The 25,590-nt window shown below is 36.7% G+C and overlaps 4 protein-coding genes and 1 long non-coding RNA gene across 8 annotated transcripts; 1 reads left to right on the forward strand and 4 right to left on the reverse strand.

The window, feature by feature from the left end:
- Positions 1–657: 657 nt before the first annotated feature.
- On the reverse strand, positions 658–9,923 carry rap1aa (RAP1A, member of RAS oncogene family a). Its single transcript, XM_079898069.1, has 8 exons — positions 9,844–9,923; positions 7,976–8,040; positions 7,761–7,829; positions 7,590–7,646; positions 6,693–6,833; positions 2,523–2,666; positions 2,296–2,418; positions 658–1,682 (listed from the first exon to the last, which is right to left on the reverse strand). The coding sequence occupies exons 2-7, from the start codon at positions 8,030–8,032 to the stop codon at positions 2,329–2,331; spliced, it is 558 nt and encodes a 185-aa protein (XP_079754195.1). The 5' UTR covers positions 8,033–8,040; positions 9,844–9,923; the 3' UTR covers positions 658–1,682; positions 2,296–2,328.
- Positions 9,921–12,659, forward strand: LOC307174310. The gene is made up of 3 exons (XR_013823982.1): positions 9,921–9,994; positions 10,825–10,943; positions 11,410–12,659. It is a non-coding gene; the product is annotated as an uncharacterized lncRNA (long non-coding RNA).
- Positions 10,599–13,634, reverse strand: LOC307174308 (uncharacterized protein). 2 transcript variants are annotated; one of them, XM_079898068.1, is made up of 7 exons: positions 13,497–13,634; positions 12,856–13,191; positions 12,649–12,735; positions 11,679–11,753; positions 11,378–11,479; positions 11,088–11,113; positions 10,599–10,888 (listed from the first exon to the last, which is right to left on the reverse strand). In XM_079898068.1, the coding sequence occupies exons 2-7, from the start codon at positions 13,172–13,174 to the stop codon at positions 10,751–10,753; spliced, it is 747 nt and encodes a 248-aa protein (XP_079754194.1). In that variant the 5' UTR covers positions 13,175–13,191; positions 13,497–13,634; the 3' UTR covers positions 10,599–10,750. The 2 variants fall into 2 exon arrangements, with proteins under 2 accessions (XP_079754194.1, XP_079754193.1); XM_079898067.1 differs by having other exon boundaries at positions 10,607–10,888; positions 13,501–13,622.
- A 916-nt stretch (positions 13,635–14,550) lies between these two features.
- On the reverse strand, positions 14,551–17,343 carry LOC307174385 (uncharacterized protein). Of its 3 annotated transcripts, XM_079898161.1 has the most exons (7): positions 17,146–17,267; positions 16,374–16,706; positions 16,118–16,258; positions 15,903–15,962; positions 15,659–15,760; positions 15,392–15,447; positions 14,551–15,196 (listed from the first exon to the last, which is right to left on the reverse strand). In XM_079898161.1, exons 1-7 carry the CDS (start codon positions 17,180–17,182, stop codon positions 15,014–15,016), a joined length of 912 nt encoding a protein of 303 aa, XP_079754287.1. In that variant the 5' UTR covers positions 17,183–17,267; the 3' UTR covers positions 14,551–15,013. The 3 variants fall into 3 exon arrangements, with proteins under 3 accessions (XP_079754287.1, XP_079754289.1, XP_079754288.1); XM_079898163.1 differs by lacking the exon at positions 15,903–15,962 and having other exon boundaries at positions 16,118–16,255; positions 17,146–17,343; XM_079898162.1 differs by lacking the exon at positions 15,903–15,962.
- A 955-nt stretch (positions 17,344–18,298) lies between these two features.
- On the reverse strand, positions 18,299–24,899 carry lmod1a (leiomodin 1a (smooth muscle)). Its single transcript, XM_079898164.1, has 3 exons — positions 24,416–24,899; positions 20,883–22,613; positions 18,299–19,344 (listed from the first exon to the last, which is right to left on the reverse strand). The coding sequence occupies exons 1-3, from the start codon at positions 24,674–24,676 to the stop codon at positions 19,318–19,320; spliced, it is 2,019 nt and encodes a 672-aa protein (XP_079754290.1). The 5' UTR covers positions 24,677–24,899; the 3' UTR covers positions 18,299–19,317.
- Between the last annotated feature and the right edge of the window lie 691 nt (positions 24,900–25,590).

Raw genomic sequence — 25,590 nt, forward strand, 5'->3', positions numbered from 1 at the left:
ATCTATATATAAAACACATGGATCTGGGTCCTGCAATAATCTATATACCTGTAATCTATTTTATACATGATGTAATGAGGGAAGCTGTTTTTTAAATAAATGAAAAATAAAATCAAGTTCCTGTATAAGTGAATTCCATGAAGTCTTAGATCAGGAACGTCTGCCTTTGTTATGACTTATTTCTTCACATTAATCTATGAATTAAGAAACACTTGTGCTGTTTTTCTGCATTTAATACAACATGTAGGCCTGGTTTCACAGACAGGATTTAGATTAAACCATAGTTCAATTAGGACCCTAGCTTTTATAAATATTCCTTAATAAAAACATTACTGGTGTACATCTTGAGACAAAACATTTAAGATATGCTAGTACAAGTTGCTTTCAGTTAAAACAGCTCAAATATGCATTTTAGTCTGGGACTAGGCTTAAGCCTTGTCTGTGAAACCAGTGGTATATATGTTTTGTCGCAAATAGAAATTCACTTATTGCATTCCCTGTTTGTAAGATTATTTTATTAAAGTGTAAGATAAGTGGAATTATTTGCGTGGCTTAGTGATGTATCTTTATCTACAGTACATAAAGTGAGCCACACTGAAAAGTATCTCTGCATGTTGGTGATGAATGGCAATCTATAAATGCACATAAAACACCACATCAATATGAAATACATTTATTTAAATCAATGTCAAAAAAAGAAATCAAAGCACACATTACTTTAAAAACATTTCAAAAGCCAGCCAGACACTTTGCTTGAAATGTTCAACTAAACCATGGAGTAGAACAAAAAAAAAAAAAAAAAAAAATGAAACATTTGACACATCAAGACTGATTTAACTTGGCAAATGAAGTGTCAAGGACTGACTATTAATTATTGGTTTAGCGGTTATCGGAGGAGAAGTCATCTCTGCATTATAGATCTGATTTCATTCTTCTCCTGCTCAGGCACAAAACGGTTGATATTTATCCCAGGCTGAGCTACAGCCTACCGCAAAAGAAAATAAAGGGAAGAAAATATACTAAAAAAATGTTATCATTTAAAAGCTGGAAAATTAATGTAATTTTGATTGTGAAAAAAATGCAGTGGCTACAATATATCTTTATCTTCAAGATAGACAGATCCAATTTTCAAATTACCACCCTAAAGAAAAAACAACTTTTTTAATTTTCCATTTTTGTCAGATATAAAGAAATGAGTCAAAGTCACTCAGGAAAAATGTTTTGATGAATGAAGGACACAGCTTCTCTGTACAAATGGTTATTGATAATCCAAACATGATGGGGAAAAAAAAAAAAACATTTCTGATCATTTTATAAACATGAACATGTTTTGAAATGTCCCCTTTCTTTATGTAGGCATTAAGAAAGTCCTGAACCCTCTCCCAGACTGTCTAACCCCTCTTTGCCACATCACAGACAGAGCTTTTGCTCCAGACACAGATCCTCATTGTAGAATCTCCTTCAGAAAAAAAAAAACAGTAAGCAAAGAGCAGGGGGGGGGGGGGGGGGACATTTTCAAGACTGTTCTGGAAGAAAAGGCAGAGGCTGCATCTCTTTTTCTGTCAAGTCTGTGTTTTAGTTGAGGAGTCTGTGGTGTTCTGCCTTATTGATTGTTTGGCCAATAACTGTAGAGAGGAACTGGAATGTTGGCCAGCTGGGCAACAGTTCTTCATTTCGGCAATCTTAAAAAGAAAGAGAAGAAGAAAATCATGACATCCGCCTCAACTAACCCCTTCAGCAAGCTCTTAGCTGGTAAACCAAAAAGTAAGTTCAGCATAAGAATAGATACAAGTCTTGCACCAAATGCAGAAATTTTTTAACTCCAGCAGGTGGTACTATTTTTTTTAATGGTGCAAAAAACACCATTAAGCCTAAAGTATACTTCAGCCATCCACATGTAATTTTTTTTCATCAGGAGGGTCCCATAACACCCCATTAGAGACCAATATTAAAATTCTATACTATTTGATTTAAATGAGGTTAAAATAAAGCACTGAAAAACAATCAGTTTAAAGGCTACAAATTTAGACATTACAGCGTTTTAATGTACAGTATGAAAAATGGATGTTTGAGATTTGCTAAAGATTACATTTAACAGTGTTAAATTATTACTGTTTGAGCATTAAATGACGGCAAATGTAATCTGAATGTAAAAACAGGATAAATGAGTATGTACAATTAAATATTCAATTTCAACAGATACAGAAAATAATTTTTAAAAAATTCCACTATATCATGGATGTAGAGTACTTAATGGTGCATGTACAAACTCCTAATGAATTTCTGATCAACTACCTGGCTCAGAGCTGCTGCAGTGATGCAGTTGTGTTACAGCAGGATGCAGTTTGACTTCTTTTTCGCTCTCTTCTTCTCCACTGGCGTCTTTCTGTTTATCTGTCTTACCAGGTCATAAAAGATCTGATATACACACAAAAAAGACTTATTAGAGAACTGGCTTTGTGTACTTGGTACAAAAGTGTTTTTATCTTTCTCTGGATAAAGTGCGGTGAACTGTGTCTCACCTCGTTGACATTGATCTTTGATTTGGCAGAAGATTCTAGAAAGGCACAATTACTCCATTGACGAGCAAGATTCTGACCCTGCTCTTTTCCGACCACCCTCTCATCCTCTAAATCGCACTTATTTCCAACCAAGGTCATTGGCACCTAGACACAAATAGAGAGAGACATCTGATGAGTGTGTATACTGCGTTTGAATTTGGTTTAGCAGAAATCACACTCACTAACAGTTCAAAGAAATGTAATTGATTTTAAAATCGCATCGAACAGAAAACATCAGTGTCTTATATAAAGGCACAAAACATTCCCCATGTACAGCAGTACTCATGTTACATGAATTCATATATACACAACAGTTCAAATGTTTTGTTTTGTTTTAACTAAGAAATTCATACTTTTTATTAGCAATAGCACATTACATTTAAATGTTCTCAAAATGTTCTTTTGAACTTTCTATTCATCCAAGAATCATAAAAATTGTATCACAGTTCCACAAAAAAAATATTAAGCAGCACAGCTGTTTTCAACAATGATAATAATCAATCAGCATATTATAATTATTTCTGAAAGATCATGCGACAATGAAGACTGGAGTAATGATCCTGAAAATTCAGCTTTGGCATCTCGAGAATAAATTACAATTTAAAATATAGCTGCAAGTAGCGATACGGGGCCAAATCAGCTGGTTCAGAAGTAGAGGTGAAAATGACCTCAAAACGAACAGAAGTTTAGATGAGAATGAACAAAACATACTTATTTCTAATCCAAGAGAAATAAAGATTAGTACAACGCTTGAATAATAAAGGATTTGAAATGACACAATATGTAAAAAAAAAAATTCTAAAGACATCCCACGCGGGACTCGAACATCACTATCTCTGGATCAGATGCCTGTCACTTATCTCATTGCGCCACTGGGAAGAAGTGCATTCACCAAGATATGCACCACATGTCTTATTTATTGAGTTCCTTCTCAGATTAGTGTTGTCAAAAATATTGATATTTCGATAAATATGGATACTGAAATGTCTGAACGGTACCAATACTAATTTCCCGAAGTATCGATACACCGATACTAGCCGAGCTGTCACTTTCACTTCTCTCCAAAGGCGCGTTGACAAACACCACAAGCGCACTCATCTCATTCGCTCTGGTTAAACAGCAAAAGTGAATGGGGCCAATCACACCTGATGCGTTTTTTGCAGTGAGAGGCGCCTATTTTCAATTGGTTTCCTATGGCAGTGAGCGTTCTGCGCGCTGTTTATGCACCTGCTGCGCCTCGCGTTTTTGAAGTTGAAAAAAAAAAAGCAACTCCGAGCGGAAAAAGCGCCCAACGTCATCGCCTTTTTTTCCACTGTCCAATCGAATGAATGGAGAGGCGGGCCTTCCGTTTTAGTGATGAAAGCTAGTTGCTTGAACGACCGGAGAGTCGTAACTACCACAATGTTAACAGAAAGTAAATAAAGTTAATAAAAGGCTGATTTGACATGTACTTGACTGACAGGACAGCTGTTTCAGTGGTTACCTAGCAACATAAAAAACGCAGCGCACTGCTCGTTCTGTGTGATGGTAAAATTAACTTGTGCTTATTTAACTTTACTCTAAAAATTATTATTTAATTCTGCAATTTGCCTTCATTACCGATTATCATCAATTTGATTACAGAGATACTAATTAAACTAAACTGAGCTAGACAATGACATCTCTGAATTCAATAATGAAATGCCTTTAACTGAAAATTGAATGTTTAATCTTCTTATTATACATTACTGACACTCTATCCTCCAATTTGATACTGTTAAGTGCTTTGACACAATCTGTATTGTTAAAAGCACTATATAAATAAAGGTGACTTGACTTGATGTCGATCCAGTGAGCATTGTTTTCGCATGTGGTGCACGCACGTTTGCGTTTAAATTTGTTCATCAAATAACGTTAATGTATTAACCAGCATTTATGCTTTTGAACAAGTGCACTACCTCAGGACATTTTTGTTCATGTAAAATATACCTCATTGTCATGTTCTAGACTTGTTATATTTAGCTTTAAATAAAAAAAATACCCCCTTAATATTGTGGCAGTTTTTTTCTCCGTGGTATCAAAATGGTATCGAATATCGATATTTTTCAAGGTATCGTACCGAAGTTAGAAATTCTAATATCGTGACAACACTATCTCAGATAGACACCATGTCTGGAACTGAAGCAACTTTTGCACCACTTCTGGCCACAGTACCTCTTGCGGTCTGTGGCATGTGTCACACAGGATTCTAACCCACGACCTGAATGGTTCGGGGCTCGTGGCACGTGGTTTAGCAGCTTGCGCCACTCAGTTGACGCTGACTTAACAAGGCTTCAGTGTAAGTATTAGCAAACAAAAGCATGTTAACCAGATTAGCATGCTAAGTAGGGCTGGGCGATAAAACGGTATCGGTATTTATCGACGGTACAACATTGTCGGTAACGATATAAAAAAAATCCCGATTTAGCACTGGATATTTTTATTAAAATGAAAAAGACCACCACAACGTTGCCCAACATGAAATGGCAAATGTAATGAAAGCGGAACGAAACTGCGCTGCTCATATTTGCTTCACGGACCATTTATCAGTTTGGACTATCAATGTCAGTGCAGCGCGAGCCAATCTTGATCAAGCGACATTGTTACTACAAAGCGCTAAGAGATCCAGTAAAGAAAGCATTTGAATTCGCCACAGAAGTAATAACATCGCTGCGACATCTAGTGAGAAGCATTCAAAATTATCTGTTTAAGTAAAAATAACCAAAATAATCACCATGTATTTAATGTAGTAACACTAACTGTAACCATGGAAGTTTGGCAGGAATAGTCAAATGCTTTCAAGTACATCACACATCTTTTTCCAGCACTTCAAAACTCAAATATTATCATATTTAAATGTTATTTTTAATGTGATGACCAAAACATTATTTGTTCATCCTTCAAAGATTACCCCCATTTATAAAATTAAAACTTTCAAGATGTAGGAAAACCCACACTTATTTAAAAATAATTTCTTTAAATAAAAATATAAAAAAATTAAATAAAAGGAAATTTCTCTGGCATTTCTTTCTTTTGGCTGTATCGAAAACGTACCTAACCATGACACCACTGTGTCGTTTCGAACCGAAACGTGAATTTTTTGCCACTTACTATAAACAAAAATAGCCATTTTTCGTAAAATTAGTTTGTGCAGTATTCGAGAACAGTTTGACGCATCAACTTGAATTCCGTCTAGGAGTTGTTCAAAAAAGTAGGTTTTTCAGAGAATTCAAAATGGCGGAAAGATTTCTCATTTGCATTCGAATCGGCTTGAGAAAAGTAATCAGAAGAAACAAAAAATTGTTTCTAGCCTTTATGGTTCCAAAGTTATTAGCATAAACATGAGTGAAACTTTGGAGTTGGTGGCGCTAGATGGATTGAGTTAGAGACTCCAAATTTGCTATGGTGACTGTTAAGACTGTCCTCTATCAGTGTGCCAAATTTCATAACTTTCCCACAAGCGGTTCTATGGGCTGCCATAGACTTCCATACGGAAGAATAATAATAACAACGGCAACAATTTCAAGAGGTGCCTACGCACTTTCAGTGCTTGGCTCCTAAATATATAAAAAAAAGAAAACCACTATTTTAAATTGTAATAATATTTCACAATATTACGTTTTTTACTGTATTTTTGATCAAGTAAATGAAGCCTTGGTGAGCACAAGAGATTTCTTTCAAAAAATATATATTTTTTAAAATCTTCCTAACTTTAAACTTTTCAGCGGTAGTGTATATGCATGCTTAATTTGTTAATGTAATTTACATGAACCGAAATTGTGCAAGCATGGAAAACCCATACTAAGCAAAGAGCTTTAAATACAGAATGTGGGTGCAGTGGTAAAGTAGCGTAGTGTGCCACACTGTGAAGGAAGCTTCTGCAAATGTCATGTGTGTCTCTGAGCTCTTGTGGTCTCAGTAAAATCAAAATAGTTTTGAGCCTTCTTTGGTTTGCCTTTGCTGGTTAATACTTGCTACGCCTGACATTAGCTGGGCTGTCAGGTTCATGATTTCTTTTTTTTTTTACAAAATAAAGATGACATTAAAAATCACGATGATTTGCCAAAGCAAACACCGCAAATAATAATAATAATTTATTATAATGTGACTCACATCCTCTGTGTCCTTCACCCTCAAAATCTGCTCTCGTAGGTCCTGCAGGTCATTGAAGGTGGACTGTGCTGTGATGGAGTAAACCAGAGCAAAACCCTGACCATTCTTCATGTACAGGTCCCTCATCGCTGTGAACTGCTCCTGTAGGCAAATAATCAATAATCTATTGAGTTCGCATGGAAGACTAAGGCTAAGTTCACACTGTCAGTCCAAATCCGATTATTTGTGTATCCGATTGGAATCTGATCTAAAATGATTACGGTAACTGTCCACTCCACACTGTATATCGCTACTGTTCAGATCCGATGTGTCAATGCCACTTTTCCATTTTCCGTAATATCAGCATTGGTTTCTATGACAATGACGTTGCGTTGGTAGGTATACGCCAATAACAACTGCAACATGGAGGGCATTTACAACATGAAAATGTGTAGCCGCAGTGCTGGAATACATCTTCTGAGGCAGCGGCAGAAACGTAGGATGCTGGAACGAGCGACTTTTTCCACGCTGTCGTCTCTGCCGTTTTCAAAACATGTTATATTGTCATATTCTACTCATCCGGCACTTTGCAACAACACAACCTAGTCTGCAGCGACTTTCAGCATGTTTCCAATATCAACGTCTGAGCGTCACATAAACCACACGAAATCCGATCAGAGCAGTCAGAATGAAAAAGATTTCCAGAAATGCGATTTGAATAGGTTTCAAACCACATATGGATGTAGCTTGAAACGGATTTGTAAAAATAGCTTTTCGTGTGATTTTTTGCCGTTCACACTTGCTAAATCTGATCGGATTTCAATCGGATATGCACAAAAATCCGATTTGGACTGACAGTTTGAACATAGCCTAATTAACTAATTGGCCGGAACCATTCATGCATCATATTGAACTCACTGTGCCTGCAGTATCCAGGATCTCAAGCATACATTGCTGCCCATCAACCTCAACTTGCTAAAAAAAACAAAAAAAAACAAAGAGGGTGTCAAGTACTGTGTTAATGTATATTCCTATATAGAGTATTAGTTCAGCTATGCCACTTCACCAATTCCAAAAAGGTTTACTTACCTTTCTATACGAGTCTTCTATTGTGGGGTCATATTTTTCAACAAATATTCCCTGTACAAACTGGACTGTCTGTGTGAGAAAAGACCAGAATCTCATTCAATCCAAATAAATACTATTGACTAGATTAAAAAACCCACAACAAATACAGTTATAAACTGTATAAAATGCCCATATATAATACAACAATGAGTACACTTAAATAATCCTGAACTTACCAATGCAGACTTCCCAACGCCTCCAGAGCCCAAGACAACAAGCTTATATTCACGCATACTGAGGCCTGTAGGATTAAATCACAGCACACACACACTCAAATCACTTATCAGTGCAATTGTCTGACGTGGTTAACACACTTGGTTACCAGATGAATAAACTTTAACCATATTTACACCACTTTTTCATTATCTAATTACTGCCAAACCATTATCATCCCCTTCTCTTTTTTGCCTAGATTGTTAAAAATTGTACTATACATGTTTTATGCGCAAACATAAATAAATAAAAAATTAATGTGCCCTCATAAATTAATCAAAAACATTAAATTTCCCTGGTCTTCACAACATTCCAACGATAATCCCTCCCCAGCAACCTGTCACTCACGTCACATGACCGACCATGCCCTACAATGTTTCAACAATGCAGATATACGTCACACCAACAATAAGGAAGAAATCATGATCTCAACTTCCATTTCATGCCAACTTTAATTAGCATGCTTTAGTTATGCAGTTTGCATGGTAAAACACTCTTTGATATATTGCAATTTTAAATTAATTTCCTTTAAAGCACCATCACTACAGTGGTGCACATTCCCAGTAAATGTTTTAAAGGGCTATCTGAGTTCATTCAGAGTTCACTTTAAATTCCACTATAATCACGGATGCATATGCATCCAACTGACCAAACAAACAGCTTATCTACTGCATGCAGATTCAACTGATGCTATGTTAATGCACCATTTCATTCAGCCTGAAGCAATTAACTCTACAAAAAGAGGCTAAATGCCGAACGTCATATGAACAAACAGGAAAACAGGTCTCATCGAAAAACCTTTCACTAGTCTTTGTCATCATTGCTATAATCCCCCACCCTCCTAAGTAAAATCCCATTTTGTTCTGTAAATAAGCAAGTCAGTTACTGACAGGTGATAAATGACCATGGAGGTTTGTTTGTGTATTGTCTTATGAGACAGTACACTTAAAGAGAAAGCAATATTTTCAGTGGTTGTGAATAACTTCTATAAAATATAAATAAAGAAAAGCCCTGTGTGTGAATTCAAAAATATCCACATCTCTTCCAGTCATTCCACTCAAAGTGAATCACTATAAGCAATAAAAAGGCATAAACAAGATATGAGATTGCATATTCTTCAGACCAGTAAATAATAAAAATCTACTAGTTTACTGGACTAAGTTCCTATACCTTTAAAAATAGATGAATTCAAATAAATATACAGATAGAACTGAAACAGGTGTAAATGTGGAATAACCTATGCCCAATGTCTCCACCCGACAACTGAATAAAATTATAGTGTCACCAGGACTGTTTTGTGATCTTAACATGCAGCTCTTCTATAGCTGTAGAACATTCCTTTACACTAACAGCTGTAATGTCATTTTGGTCACTTGTCGAATGAAGAATGCATAACGTTACCAGTGTGTAGCCTACACTAGGAGTTCATATGTGCATCAAAACGCAGTATAAACATAAACTCACAGTGTTTAACTAGTTAACAAGCACATAGGAGTAACATATAAGACGTAGAGATCAAATATTTCACCGTTAACATGCGGACAGGTGTGTGTGTATTTGTGTTTTCGTCTGCTCGCAGTAAAGACCGCGGCCTGTTAACGCAGCGCTGTTTCCTATGAACTCTACCGGGCAGCGGCGCTGCTGTGCGGGTTGATTCTGCTCAGTTACCCGGCCTGAGCCTCATTAGCTCACGCTAGCACGTTAGCATAGTCGTTACGCGAGGTTTCGTTCAGCGACTTTCCTCCAAAACCCGGCACTCGCTGTACAGTACTAGTAAGCAACTGTCCGTGCCGGGTCGCGGTGTTTCGGGGTTTGTTAACAGTTCACTCACCGTGTCCCACAGCTCGAGTAGCATGCAGGATAACACTGTCGCGCAATCACAGACAGACTCCCGTCACGCCCGCGGATGCAAACGTCACTGCAGCGCGCGGAATGCTGACCTGACAGCCACGAACGGGTTAAAGAGACAGCGTTAATGAAAGGTACTTAATCTGATACAAATTGCTGTGTGAGTGAGTCAATCTCTATAAAGTCATCTGTAAAAATCCTTGTTTATACATTTTGAACAGCTGCATAGACATGTGTTGGTCAAAATAGGTTTGAGAAGGTTTAGAAACCTTGAGCTATGAGATAAAATTTTACTGAGCATGCGCGGGGGGGGAAATCAGACAATATTAAGAGTCTTTCCTATGAGCTCAAAAGTGACCAGTACAGAAGAACCTGGACTGTAACAAGTCATCAAAAATCCCATTTGCTAATCCTGGAATCAAGGTTCCTGGAATCACCAAACTGACGACTCAATGCTCTTAATTCAACATGGGGTATAACATTTAGACATACTAAATTAGGCTATGAGCGACCACACAGATTTCCATTCAAAGTCAAGGGATAGTTAGTCACTTATTTGGTTTGCAACTGATAGGCATGAACTTTGCAAAATGTTCCACCTTTGACCACATGCACCACAAATGCTCTGCAAACAGTGTCAAAACTAAACAACAGAGTGACAGATGTGCCAGCCAGGAAATGGTGAAGTAGCCTACCGTTCATAAGGCCTGGGCATCATACTTACAAATGGCTAAAGTTACACTGCAGACAATATACTTTTTATTGTTTTTACTGAAATGATTACAGAAATGATGTTATACAGATAAAAAGTGGGACATGATGAAGATGCTGCTGCTTGTGAGATTAACTAAGGCCAAACTTGGAGAATAGTAAATATTCAATGAAACATTTCAGAATGACCCTGTTCTTGAGTCCTCACAGTAATGTACAGTTGAATATAATAATGAAGAACTGTCTCTTTTAGGTGGATCATCCAAAATATACACCACTATTGTTTCTTCACAGAGGTAACAGACATCGTCCACAGTCTGGCAGAGAGAAAAAGGAAACAACAGGAGTTCATATACAGTAAAGATTTTATAAGTGAGCGTATATTCAAAACTTTTAAGACTTTCAAAGCAATAACTCAAATGTACTCATGAGTGCAATGCTGATCATTTTTCATTTCTTTTTTCTTTTGATAAATCAATCAGATAAATTAGTTTTGTTATACAAAAGAGAGGTTACCTGGTTGAATTCTGCTGGATCTTGAACTGTATTTTCAATAGTGTGAGGTTTCAAAGCATCGACATGTGAATAATACAAATAATGTTAGATTTCAATATTGACTTATAAAAAATAAAGACCTGAGAAATATAAGATTTCATCACAGTATGAAGTTTGGAAGCATCATAAACATGGCATATTAATGCTTGAGGTTATTTAAATTACTTTTTTTAAGTCTTTCATTACTATCAACTTTCTACTATTATTATTACATTGATGCAGTTGAAGTCTTAAAGTGCTTGTGATCGTACATCTGAACTTTGCATCTGATCTTTTCCTGTAGATAAACACTAAAGCCACAAGAATCCAGAAAACGAGGAATGACAAAACACCTGCACAAACCGCAGTCAAATCTACAGGAATAATAAGAACAAGATTATATAATTACTACAGTATTTCATGTTGCTGTAATATGTGTGCCGTGACCAGTAAGCTAGTGTAAGGACAATAAATAAATAAATTACCAAATAACAAATTACCAATAAATGCAGTCACTGTTATTGTAAGAATTCTTACAGCAACAAGTAACAATATATAAAAAAGAAGAGTTACCAGAGCTGTTGATTAAAGGAGTGGAACCTGATGATGGGACTGTTAGTGGTAACAGTTCATATGAGTGAGAATTTTCTGTGAGACAAAATTACAGTATTGCTTGTAAATAGAGTCCAATTGTTTTTATTTAAGGCAACCCCAGGTGAATATAGGGTAAAATATGGGGATAGATATCACCATACTTCCCCAGTTGATTGATTACATTAAGAACTGCAAACTTTTTTCTATTACAAGTTTTCTGAAATGTTATGTTTAAATATGCAAATGAGGCATTATCTTATTAAATATGCACTAATTTGCATATATTTCAAGAACAAAAATCTGAACATTGGATAACGCCATGTTCAAAATTCTTGTTTAATTTTTTTGACATTTTAAAAGTCAAAGGTTTTTACAGAGGGGAATTTTGGGTATCTCTTTTTATCACCCAATAATTCAAAAAATACTGTCAAAAGCCGGAAAATAATACAATTTCACCATTACCAGGAATAAAATGTTGTATAAAATCAGGCAAATTATATATGAACAAACCCCTCTGTAAAAAAAAAAAAAACCCTTCAGAATATAGATAGGAATATAACTGTAAAGTTTGGTGTACGTAAGTGCTAGATTTCTAAGCAAAAACTCATTTTGAGAAAATGGCCTTTAAATATATTTACTCTAATTGAAACCTACAGAAGCAAATACATAACGTGCTATAAAAGATATACTTAAAGGTGTATTTTGGATGTTTTCTTTCCACAAGTCTAAAAAAAACACTTTATAAAAAGCCAAAAATCCCAAAATCTCAAAATTGACAGATGCATGAAAAAACTGTTTTTGCCTTTTTGTCTCACCTTAAGAACAAACTGCACTTTTGAAAACTCAAAATTAATCAAATAGAATTTTTTTTTAAAATTACAATACTAGTGATTTTAGATGAAATGTCAGTATTATATTTTTATTTTTTGCTGACTGGATTAACTTTTACCTTTAGAGGTGAGTGTTGTTGTTGTCCATGACGATATAGTTGTAATTGTCTTTTCAGAGGTGTGTGAAGATCTGTTCACAGGAGCTGCTGAAAATAAAACGGAAAAAGGAGGAATTTAATAAACATTTTGTAAAGCTATGTGAAATTATTTCAGTAGGAAGACAAATGTATATATTATATTCACAAACTGTTTGCATAAAAACCCACCTTGACGGACAGACAGATGAACTTTCTTCAATGTGTCTCTGAACCATTTGTCAACTCCACAGTAATAAACACCGGAGTCTTTGAGTCTGAGATCTCTGATGGTTACAGTGAAGATCCTTCTACTCGCAGTATTAATCAAAGAGTATCTTCCATCAGAGACGAACTGATCATACTTTTCACTTTTAATCAAAACATGCTGTGATCCATCACAGGGATCACGGCAAAGGTACTTGGGTGTATATTTGTAATCATCTGCATATGGACATGTGATCTCCACCTTTTCACCCACTGTTCCCTCAAAAACATCTCCAGACTTCATCAACACACCACTGAAAACTAGAGAAAACAGTTAAACTTTTCAGTTGAGTTAAACAGAGAACTGCAGAGAAATTACACTTTGTAAACTTTGACCCATTAAAATTTCAACAACATAAAAACAATTGTCAGACAACTAAACACAAAGCTCTCAGAATATCAAACTCAGTTACATTATGTGTTTTATAGTGATGAATTCAATGTGAAATTATCTGTATACATCTCTAAATATCATATTGTTATCACACAAAAAAAATATTACGCATGATTGGTATGGCTATCAAACAGGAAATGGATGGAAAATGTAAAAAAAAAAGGAACATTACCTACACAGACACAGAATCTTAATGAGAGTTTTCATTCTCCATAATTTCATATTTATAAAGAAACTATTACGTTAAAACAAGCAATAATCTAGGTGTAATCTGCTTACAGTTACTCACACCGCAACTGCAGATGAACTTAACAGATGCCCCACCCTAAGAGAGAGAGAGAGAGAGAGAGAGAGAGAGAGAGAGAGACTTCTACCTACAAATGGATAAACCAATGACTGTTATGCAGTGAAACTACAATTTAAACAATTAAAAAATAAGCAAACCTTCTGTTGTTTAGAAAGAAGAGAGAGTGACAGTAAGTACAAAAAACCTGAATTTGTACAGAAATTCTTATTTTCTGCTCATTTTTTAAATATGCAAAATAAAATATGCAGTCAAACATAATATTGCACAGTATACATTTGAAATCAACTCAAATCAATAAGTTAAGTGTGTGTGTGTGTGTGTGTGTGTGTGTGTGTGTGTGTGTGTGTGTGTGTGTGTGTGTGTGTGTGTGTGTGTGTGTGTGTGTGACACTGTGCCTTGCGGAGATGAAGTTTGTGAAGTGAAACAGCCTCAATGCAACACCTAAGCTATTTCAGTGTGCACATCATGTTTTCAAGAAAGCAATGCACTAACTTAACACTCTAAACCTAACACATTTTTTACAACACACTAACTTAACACTCTAAATTCAAGACATGTTTTTACTCTGCTGATATCATATCACCATAGTTTAGTTAAACTACTGACATTTTATGGTTTAATATTCCTAATCAGGTTGTAGGCTACTCTTAACTACATTATAAACAGAAATAATGCACGTTCGTGTTGCCTTGTTGAGAAACTTAAATTTACATCAGTCATCAGTAAATCACATTTACCTTTAAGTTGTATTACTCACCACTTTGTGCTTCATTAAACAACCTCTCTGTGTCAAAGCCACAAGTGGCATACAAGGTTTTATCACACAGATCTTGACTGTGATTTTGCATAAAGCCATTCTTTCATATTCTGTGGCTCTGTGTTTGACTTGTTATTCTCAGAAAAAAAAAATGAGACAGATATAGAATAAACAAGCTTTAATATAAGAGACACATAGGCAAAATAAAGTCTCACAATAATAATACACACCGTCAGTCTAAAAAGTCACAAGAAGACACAAAGACACAGAGGTGAAAGAAAAAAATATGAATTCACCGTGGATTTCATAATTGGTCATAAAATTTGATTTCCTCATCAACTAAGTCAGGCAGACTATTAAACAAATAGACAAGCAATATGTTTTTTTTTTTTAAATGCAACTTTGCATTTACATCACGGAAGCTAATGCTATTATTTCCACAGGAAATGCACTCTATAATTTAACACGGCAGCTCAGTTCAATGTCACAACCTAACGCACATGTCCACAGCAGGATGTTTGCAGGCAGACATGCCTGTTTTAGCAAGTTGACCACATGCATCATTTCACATCAACAGGGTTTCAAGAATGAGATTTTTTTTTTAGAGAGAATGAGATTGATCTAATTATTTATCCTCAGTGGTGTGGTGTGTGATGAGTGAATAAAAATCGTTCACATCATCCTGAGGTGCAGGACCACAATACTGCACTGTGGAATATATTACAGAAAAATTGGCATCGCTAGCTGGACCAGCCAGGCTGTTCTCGGTCACCATTTCATCGTAGATGTGATGGACATCATCTACAGTCTAAGAGATATAGGGGAACACATACAAAAAAAAAACAAAAAAAAATTGTGACCATTCAACATGTTTAGCGTAATCTTGTTTAACTAATTTAAATATATACAACGTTGATCAATTGTATTTTTGGGGGTTAATATGGTTTGTAATCAGATATTGGTGCTTTAGGATAAAATTGTGTAAGAGCAGATGTTCCCATACCTGGTTGAGATCTGGTGAATCTTGAACTGTATTTTCAGGAACAGCACTGTTCAAACCTAAAAGAAACATGATGGTGTAGAGCCCATTCAAAGTGACTTAAAGTGCATTAGTGATCTAAACAAAATAAATTATGATAGCATTACTAAATACCCAGCAGTCACACCAGTTCTCTAGGCCTATATGATTTTTAAAACAGATGCAATGGGGCTTTTTGATCACTTTTGGGCATTTGAATCAGATCAAGTCTTTATGTGTGTGTGGTCTTACATCTGGACGTTGAGTGTGATATTTTACAGAGAAACACTGAAGCCACAAGAACCCCAAACACCAGCAGCACCAGAACACCTGCACACACCACAGCCACGCTGACTGAAATACAAAGAGAAAGACAAAATGTTATCATTAAGTTTGCTGCAGCATGTTAGGCTTATCAAGCTAACTGTTAACATGTTAGGACCGTCATTATTAAAAATTCTGGTATGAACACAATGCTACACAAAAAAATTCATACAAAACGATTCTGCCTTTGACAGTCCAGTTGGTGAGAACTGCTCATAAGAAGTAGAGTTATCTGAGAGAGAGACAAAAGAGAGGCAGAATCTCTCCTTTGAAGAACATTGAAGGTGAAAGTGTAAAATACTAAATATAATATAAATGCTTTTCAAAAGCAGGCCCAAACAGGCTAAATTGAGTATGTTTGTCTTAAATTATAAATAATCAAGCTACTTTTGTAAAATGTATCATTAGTTTGCAGACTGGATGTAACTGCAGAGGTGAGTGTTGTTGTTGTTGTCCATGTAGATGTAGTTGTAGATGTAGTTGTAATTGTCTTTTCAGAGGTGTGTGAAGATCTGTTCACAGGAGCTGCTGAAAATAAAACAGACAAAAAAGAGGAATTTAATAAACATTTTGTAAAGCTATGTGAAATTATTTTAATAGGAAGACAAATGTATATATTCACACTGTTTGCATAAAAACCCACCTTGACGGACAGACAGATGAACTTTCTTCAATGTGTCTCTGAACCATTTGTCAACTCCACAGTAATAAACACCAGAGTCACTGAGTCTGAGATCTCTGATGGTTACAGTGAAGATCTTGCTACTCACAGTATTAATCAAAGAGTATCTTCCATCAGCGACGACCTGATCAGACTTTTCACCTTTAATCAAAACATGCTGTGATCCACAGGGATCACGGCAAAGGTACTTGGGTGTATATTTGTAACCATCTGCATATGGACATGTGATCTCCACCTTTTCACCCACTGTTCCCTCAAAAACATCTCCAGACTTCATCAGAACGCTGGTCAAAACTAGAGAAAACTTCATCACGTCAGTCAATTTGTTAAACTGAAACATTTTTACACAGTCCTTTTTTCCAAAAATATACAGAGGGTCATCAGACAACTACAGCTGAAGCAGTTCAATTTAACTTTAAATACTCACATTTATATCTACATCGATAGCCTGCAATCAGATGCCAATGTAAGCATCTCTAAAAATGAAACCATCTTGAAATCATTCTGAATTGTCAATTCATATATTGATCATTGGATCATTTAACCCTGGAATAATGTAACTATCAATGAAATATTTACTACAGAACTTTTGTTTGTAAAACACCTAGTCAAATTTCGTATCGTTGGTATATTGTACTTAAAAGGTCACTAAATTCATGTATTTCCTCTTTTAACATGCACATGACTAATACAAGATTAAAGATTATACATCAAGCAGGAAAAAAGTATTTACCTACGAAAAAAGACAGAATCTTTAGATGGGTTTTCATTCTCCCAAGCTTATCATCCTCTTCAAGAAAGACATGATCGTTATAATAACAACATAACACAACATTATAGTCTGCTTCCTGTCTCTCACTCAGAGAGAGAGAGAGAGAGAGAGAGAGAGAGAGAGAGAGAGAGTGAGAGAGAGAGAGAGAGAGAGAGAGAGAGAGAGAGAGAGAGAGAGAGAGAGAGAGAGAGAGAGAGAGAGAGAGAGAGAGAGAGAGAGAGACCTACAAAAAAAAACAAAAAAACAATGACAGTGTAACAGTAGGACTTGGGCCGGATTTATGCATAGGCATAGACACATGCCTGCTCACATGTACAGAAGAAGTCCAATGAGGGAGATTGTGATTATGTCACAATATGAGGTAAATCCATCTTATTTTTCCGGCAAGTGCAAATATGATTATGCAAGTTTAGTGTTGTTAACAAGACTGTGAAAAAAGCCAGAGGACAAGAGAGCCAGTCTTTCAGCTATTAATATTACTTCTTTTTTCTGCTTCCATTGCTAACATTTTAAGAAAAAATGAGTTATTATGAGTCAATTAATTGTCCTGCTATAAACTATACATACTCTTTTGAGCTAATTTTTCGTACCTATTTTTTGCACTACAACATCCGCCACAATATATATCATGTTTTTAATATTTTCTCCTACAAAGGAATGAACTACTTTGAAAAATATTAGTCTAGGCTACATTTCATCTTCTGTCTGATCTGCATATGGTACCTTGTCTCTTTTGCCACCTGTAGGTGGGATACATGAACTGCACCGGTTGTATTAAATTATACTGTAGTAGCCTTCTACAGACAAGTTCGATGTCTTCTTTATCCACAAAATAAAGTTAAACTTCAAGCTTTAATTGCATATTCATTGTACATAGAACAACCAAAATAAGATAATGTGATGATTTGAGTTCATGTTGGCAGTTTTCACACTTCTGTTCTCTCATGAATAAAAGAGAGCTTGCTAACTACAGAGCCAATGTATGTAAGGGGTGGAACTTAAAGGTCCAGCCACACCCTAATCTTATATCCCTACATGTAATTAGGTCAAGCTCCACCCATCTGACCCATCTGGCTCTGCAGTGAGCACCAAATCAAACTTAATCACTACCAGGAACCATTTGTGGAGGTTTATTCACCAATCTGTTTATCCAGCTAAAAAATAAAAAATCATAAAAATAAAGTACAAATCATAAAATTCAAACGGCTAAATCCACATTGGTTAGGACTACATATACAGAGATCTCGGGTAAGTAATATTGCTAATTCAATACTTCTCAAGTGATATCTACAGTATTTATCACAATTAAAAACAGTTGTGGTTGTTTTCATCTTGATTTATAAGGGACATATAAGAAATTCTGATCATTGATAAATGGATGAAATTGTTTGCAGATGTGAAAAGAAGCTGTTCAGTTTGTTCTATTTTCCCTCCTTATAAACTATCATTCATTAATGTTTTTAAATACACGGATAAAGCATTTAATTGATTAAAAATATGCTGCAGAAAGCATGGGATGAACTTTCACCTTAATATCCTAATCATTTCACCACAATGCATATGCCTTGCACTACTTTTATTGGTACAAATGGAGGATTGTTTGATAAACAACTTGAAGAATAGCATTTGTAATGAAACTATGATGAATTAAATATATACAGTACATGACCATAAACAGATCTGCTTATGAAAATAAACACAATATCACATGTAATCAATATAGTAGTTTATAGTTACCATGTACTGTAGAATTTAAAGTCAACCGTAAATCAAAATTGACAATTCTTGTTTGTTTTTTTATTCAATATTGCAGTATTTATTATGATACATGATGTATCCATGCACATCATTATTTAATTTTTTTCATGTGCCCTCGTAATCTTTAATTAAAATAACTTCCCTTTCCTCCTCTCTAGTATGTTGACTGTTTAACTGTCAGTCCAGGGAAAAATCTCACTCAAGTGTCCCACCTCAGATGTTTAGATTTCAGATAATCCCAATCGGCTGTATTTCAGAGAGTCTAAACCAGTTAAGGTGGAATCTCATCTTGATGATTCAATGACTCCACAGATGATGATGGGGCACTGGAGGACTGCAAGGGAATCTGGTAGAAGCACATACCCTGGACAGAAGCTATCTCAACCAATTAGGGATCTCAACCTGAAATGCAGATTAAAAAGAAGATTAAGCATTTATAATAAGATATTAAAATGTAACTTCTCTTTTGATAAAAAATAACAAAATGTTATTAAAGGGGTCATGAACTGCATTGTTTTATTGTTTTATTATGGGGTGCACTTAAAATGTTAGTATGATTTTTACATAATTTTTTTTCATAATTTAGAAATAAAAGCCATATTTCCTACCATGACTTTAGCCCTCTGATTTCAATGCTGTTTGAAGGGGCATGTCTGCTATGAGACTTCAGTGTAAACGCCCACTGCTGTGATTGGCTGACATCTTTGCATATGAAATAGCTAGTATTACATGTAGAACTCTCTCGAAAACTTTTTAGCACATTTTTACTATTATAGCTCTCAAGATTAACTAATCTATAGCATTATATTTAGATTGTGGCATGAAAGGTTGCAGTGATGAGCATTGTGGTCTATCACAGACATGTCGAGCGCATGAATGCAGTGATCTCATCATTGATTTCTGCACACTAACGAATGCTTTCATCGTAACTAACGGTGCAAACACAATGTAAATAAGAGATTTGTTGATTAAAATCAAAGACTATAGATAAAAGGGACTATAGATAAAAGGGTCCAGAACTCAGTCACTGATAAACTCACGCTCTTTGGTTGATAGCTCCAGCGATTGAAAAAAAGCGTTCTTTGATCGCTTTCTAAATATAATTTATTTAATCACAGTTTAAATAACAGATTATTTTCATCCTACTAAGAGAAACAATGTGAAGTTGACAGTTTAGTCACTGGTTTGATTTACTGACACATAGACAAAGAACATCTGACTGTACATGAATCGTTACATATCAGAAATCACTGGTCACAGATCAGGCATTAGAATTAACAGTTACTTACATGTTGTCGCATTACTGTCGAGTCCATATTGTGACATTTTTTATTTCAAATCCTGGTTCGAAATTGCGACTGATTTACCAAAGAATACACAGTGAAATGTCCCAGATACAAATGAATAATGCTCAACTGAGACATTCACATTGTTGAAAATAAATAACCACATTCCTAGCATTGGGATCCTTTGGAATGTATTGTTGTTTTTTGTCAAGTGATCCTGCTCTTCTCTCCGTCATCTCACTAACACGCCAGTGGGCGGGGCCAAAGTTGCAATGATGAAGTAGGCATTGATTTTCTTCTACACTTTGATAACCCTATATAATTATTGATTTTTTAGAGCTGTCAGGACAGATTATGTGGGCAATTTCATGCGTCATTCACCTGTGTTGATATGTCACATGACATCATATCCATACAGAGAAAAGCTGCTCTAGCTCTACTGGGTAGCGCGAGGCTGAAAAATGTGTGTCACAATGGAAATAGAACTTACTTTTTTAACGGAGGTGAAGTAATCACTTTTTCAAAAGATGTACTCAAAGAGTATGTGTTGAATGTAGAATGAAGCCTTCACATTTTTCTTATTAAAAGGGTGATATTTAAATGTACACTCATTGTGTAGTAACATCTATGACATGTGATGTCTGTTTCACTTGCCTTTTTGAGAGCGTTCATGCTGCAGTTTCTGATAGAGTCCAGGAGCTGATCTCTGGAGCTCCTGTCCGTCTGTCGGACAACAGCACTGCTGTCTGGTTTCCTCTGAGAGATTGGGGTCAGCGACCTCCTCAGGGCCTGGACATCTAACGCTGGACCTGGAGGTGGTGGAGGAGGAGGAGGGGGAGTTGCTCGACTTCCTGTTGCTCCTTTTTTCTTTCCTGTAACCTCAGAGGGGTGGGGTTTAGACGGTGGCGTTGTGGGCGGAGCTTTAGGAGTTTCCTGAGCAGAGGTGAATTTTGAAATGGCAACAAATTTAGAGTCTTTCTTCTGAGTGTAAATGGACTTTGTCCGATTATTTGTTTCAGCTGAGCTCTTATCTTCACGTGGGGTTTTGTGAGTGGAGTCGGTCTCCAGTCTGGTGAGTTTTTGCGCTTCTAGTCTTTGCTGCCGCTTCCTGTCCATGTTTCGGCTCAAGATGTTTGTCATGGTCATCCTGGGCCCAGCCAGCTCGAAATGATATCCCAACTTCATCAGAGAAGAGTTGTCACGTAAGACTTTGGCCATCTCCATCTCAGTCTTCCCTCCGCAGATGTGTCTCTGGTTATGAAACCTCAGCTCCATGAGCGTGCTGTTGTGCTGAAGAGAGTTGATGATGGCCAGGATGCCTTTGCCGGTCAAATGGTTCGAGTCGAGGTTGATTCCGGTCAGGGTTGAGTTATTTCGCAGGGTTCCAGCGATGGCGAACGCAACATGATCATCCGCTCTCGTGTTTGCGAGGCAGAAGGTTTTGACGTGAGTGTTGCTGCAAAGACCCTCAGCAAACTGTATCAGAGTGTCTGTCTTGATGGCATCTGAATTATTAACATTGACCTCTGTTAGTTCAGGGTCGTCGCTGCGAACCTGCTCTAGAAGGTCGTCAAACATGCTGGAGCCAGTATCACTGTCAATATCTTCGCTAACGGACTCATCTTCCTCAGTAGTAACAGAACGGTCATCAGCACCATGACAGTTCCCCGAGCTGTTACAGGTGGAATTGGTAGATATCTTAACCTCTTTGTTTTCTGACTGTTTTACTTGTTCTCTCTCTTTCTGTGCTCTGGTTGTATCTCTCTGTGAGGGACTTTTCTCATCCACCTCTTCTCTCGCCTTTCTTCTGCTTGTCTCTTCTACATTTTTAATTCTGCTTTTCTTCTCCTCTGTTTCTCCACCTTTTAGGTTTAATCTTCCTACTGCTCTGTTGTTCTTGGGTTCCTCTATGGTTTTAGTTCTGCTTTCGACTTGGTTCTTGACATATGTTTTATTGTCTTTTACTTTTAGGCCTTCGGCATCTTTATCCCCCTGCAGTTTGGAGACAAACCCTCGTATTTTGGAGTTTTCACACGCTCTTTTCTCCTCCTTCCTCCCTCTTTCTTTCTTATCCTCTTTTTTCTCTTGCAGTTTGGATATGAGGTCTAAAGTTTTGCTGCTTCCTCTTTCTTTCCTAGAAAGTTCTTTTCCACTTTCTGTCTTATTACCTGTCTTCTCTGCTTCTCTCTTGTCTTCCTCCATTTTACTTTTATCAGGTAAACCCTTAAAGTCATCCTCCATTTTTCTCGCTCGCTCCTTATCTTTTTCACTCTCTGCATTTCTGCTCTCTGTGTCGGGAGGATCGCCGCTCTGCGACCTGGAAAACTCTCTGCTCCTCATCCGGCGGAGTCGATCTCTCCTTCTGCCATCCCCTTTTGCCTCTCCCTTCAACAGTAAACACAAAAGAAATTAGTCACAGCACATTAAATCTGAGAAGCTGTTTGTCTTTTGGTAGTTGGCATTTCTGATTTTGGCTAATCGTGATCTGACTTTTGACATCTTAATCACCGTATTCACATACTATTAGTTCCCATTTGCTTTCATTTCAGTGTAATTATAGATAAATATCAACATTATCATAATACATGGGGGCATCAAACAAAGGACACATATCTAGAATAATTACAGCCAATGGCTCTGGACCCAGCTAGACTCGACTGAGTGAGTTATTTTTAGTGGTCATTAAAAGGGAATGAACATACTGTGTAGATTTGTGTGCCATTGTTTGAAGAAGTCTTAAAACTCTCAGATGTGCCCTTATAAGGCAGCAAAGGGAGGAACATTCAAGTCTGGAATGCCGTCCTTGACTATTCCAAAGCCTCACTGTGGCCAAGCTTCAAGTAAACACATTCACAAATCGTTGAAGTGCATCACTCTTAACTACTGACTATTGTAAAATAACCTTAACATAAATTTCACTCTCACAGCTTTTTTACTGAATACACTGGAAGTGACTATTCAGTTAGCAAATTCACACTGCCAACACAATGATGCATCTGAACAGACTTCACAAAAGAACATCAATAAATCAGAAAGATTTATCAGAAAAATATAAATGGGGAATCACTGATTATAAAGAGCATAATGTTACTTCGTAACTTGTGAGGTTCCTGTGTGTTCTGTTGTCTGCTTAACATGTTTCAAACAAACACTTCAGTGTCTCAATAGAGTTTAAAAGTAGTTTGTGGCCCCTTGAGAGCATCTCACATTACTAGTGCTTCATTAGCACCTGTTTAAAACACAACTAGCACTCTCCAAAAACATAAGGAACACCATCCCAGAAGAACCAGACCATCTGTTCTGTTCTGTTTCTGTAACTGTAGACAATATTTACAGCCTCCTCTCAGAAAACCATGTTGAGGTGAACCTAAAAGTGAATGATTGCAGCAACTCTGAAGTCAAAGGTTAGTTCTGCATAGTTTATGGAGTGCCAACTACAAATGATTATCCCCCAGAACCACAGAAGGGAGAGAGAATCCTGTTTATACCAGACAACAATAAACTAAACCATGATACAAAATGTTTATAAAGACATTTGGCTGTAATGAAAAATTAAATGCTTCAGGATTTTTACCCAAGAGAAGTTTATACTGTTATACTAAAATAACTTCTTGTCAGAAGTGTTTTGTAAATGTGCACCACAGGCAAATACTCCAAAGAAAAGAAAAAGTCCATCACCACCAGATGATGGCAACATTATAGGCCATTAGGGTCCCGGGTGTGCAGCAAAACTGGTGTTGACATGTGAAACCATGACAGCATGTCAGGCACGTAGGCCGGACTGATTAACATGGATCTCAGTGCTAAATCAGCCATTCACCGTGTCCACAGATCTACAAAAATGTCACACTATGATGAGATCTTAAACTGTAAAAGACTGAATGACAGATGAACACAGGTCAGCTCTCCATTCTTCAAGTCTCTAAACTTGGTCACTGAGAGCAAACTATTTCCATAGGAAAAATGCATCAATGTGTCAGTGTATTTTGGAATTTTGGATTTAGTTTGAAATAACTAAGTGTTTTAAAGATTTAAGAGTTTTGTTGATGGACAAAAAAAAAAAAAAGATGTTTAAGAGTTGGCAATATTATTACAAATAATAATAAAAGAAAATGATTTTACATAATAGCCTACTACTACTATTAATAATAATAATAGCTGTTGTTGTTTGTTGTTATATGCATCACCTCTACGCTCAATTCTCTCCGGATCAGTTTCTTGGTCTCCCGCTCGCAGTAGTTCAGCATAGCCTCTCTGTTATATCCTCTGGACGGTAGTTTCTCCGTCTGATTCCGCTGGCGGAGTCCCACCGGCACAGTCGGGTCGGGATCGATAAAAACGAGCTCCCGCTCGAGTTCCTTCACTTCCTCCGGTGAGAGCGTCGCGAGGAGCAGGTCCGTGTCCGAGTCATCGCTCCCCTGCCGCTCCGAGACCTTTGGTCTGGACATTTTCTTTGGAAATATTTAATGTTTATTAGCCAAGTATAATGTTTTAGTCTTCGGGAATGCAGCTGACCCAGCTAAAAGAGTATATTTTCTCTTCACAAATGCCGTTAAAAACCCTGAAAAAGGGGGTGCAGACCAGAGGGTCTCGCGCTCAGAGCGCCTTTCACGAGCTCCAGCTCAAGTCGAAGCGCCAAGACGCATTCCGCGCGAACCATCACATTTGCGTGACCGCGTGCAGCCTGCGCACACGCACTAATGCGAGAGTGTCTGTCTATCTGTCAGACAGTGTGTATGTACCCCATTTTATGCGCCACTGCTCCTCCAAAGTCATTTTCTCATAAGCCACCTCCATTGACTGGAAACGTTTTAAAGGTTTCTTTCTGTCATAATATTCTTTTACCTTTCCATAGCCTACTAAAATAACAAAAGTTCTCATTGGCCCTGCTTCCTCTACCTTTTCCTCTTGTAGTAGATTACTTGCTATTGGTATTCTTCCTCTTGTTTCACCACTTTCTGTATTGTTTAAATCAAACCCGAACTTATTAGTGGTTCTTTTGGATAAAACTGGACTGGGGTTCTTCTGACCGGTGGTGCGACATAAATATGGATGTTGATTGTGTTTAACTTGTGATTGAGTTAATTATACTAATTATATTAAATATGATGTGCATGTGTTTCTGTGAAAAATATGGACATTTTGTGTAGTGTTTTGCAAAAAACATGGAACAAAATTAAAACGTGTGAAAACTGCTGGATTGTGTTTATTGTGTATTGTGTAGTAGTCATTTTTCAAAAAGGTGCTTCGACATTATTGCGTAAATGGTTTCGAGAAAATCTGTTTTATGTATGCATGTATGTATGTATGTAGGCCTATGTATGTATGCATGTATGTATGTATGAATGAATGTGTAAAGGCT

Source organism: Squalius cephalus, assembly GCF_949319135.1.
Source record: "Squalius cephalus genome assembly, chromosome: 16".
In the NCBI taxonomy this organism is placed as follows: Eukaryota; Metazoa; Chordata; class Actinopteri; order Cypriniformes; family Leuciscidae; genus Squalius; species Squalius cephalus.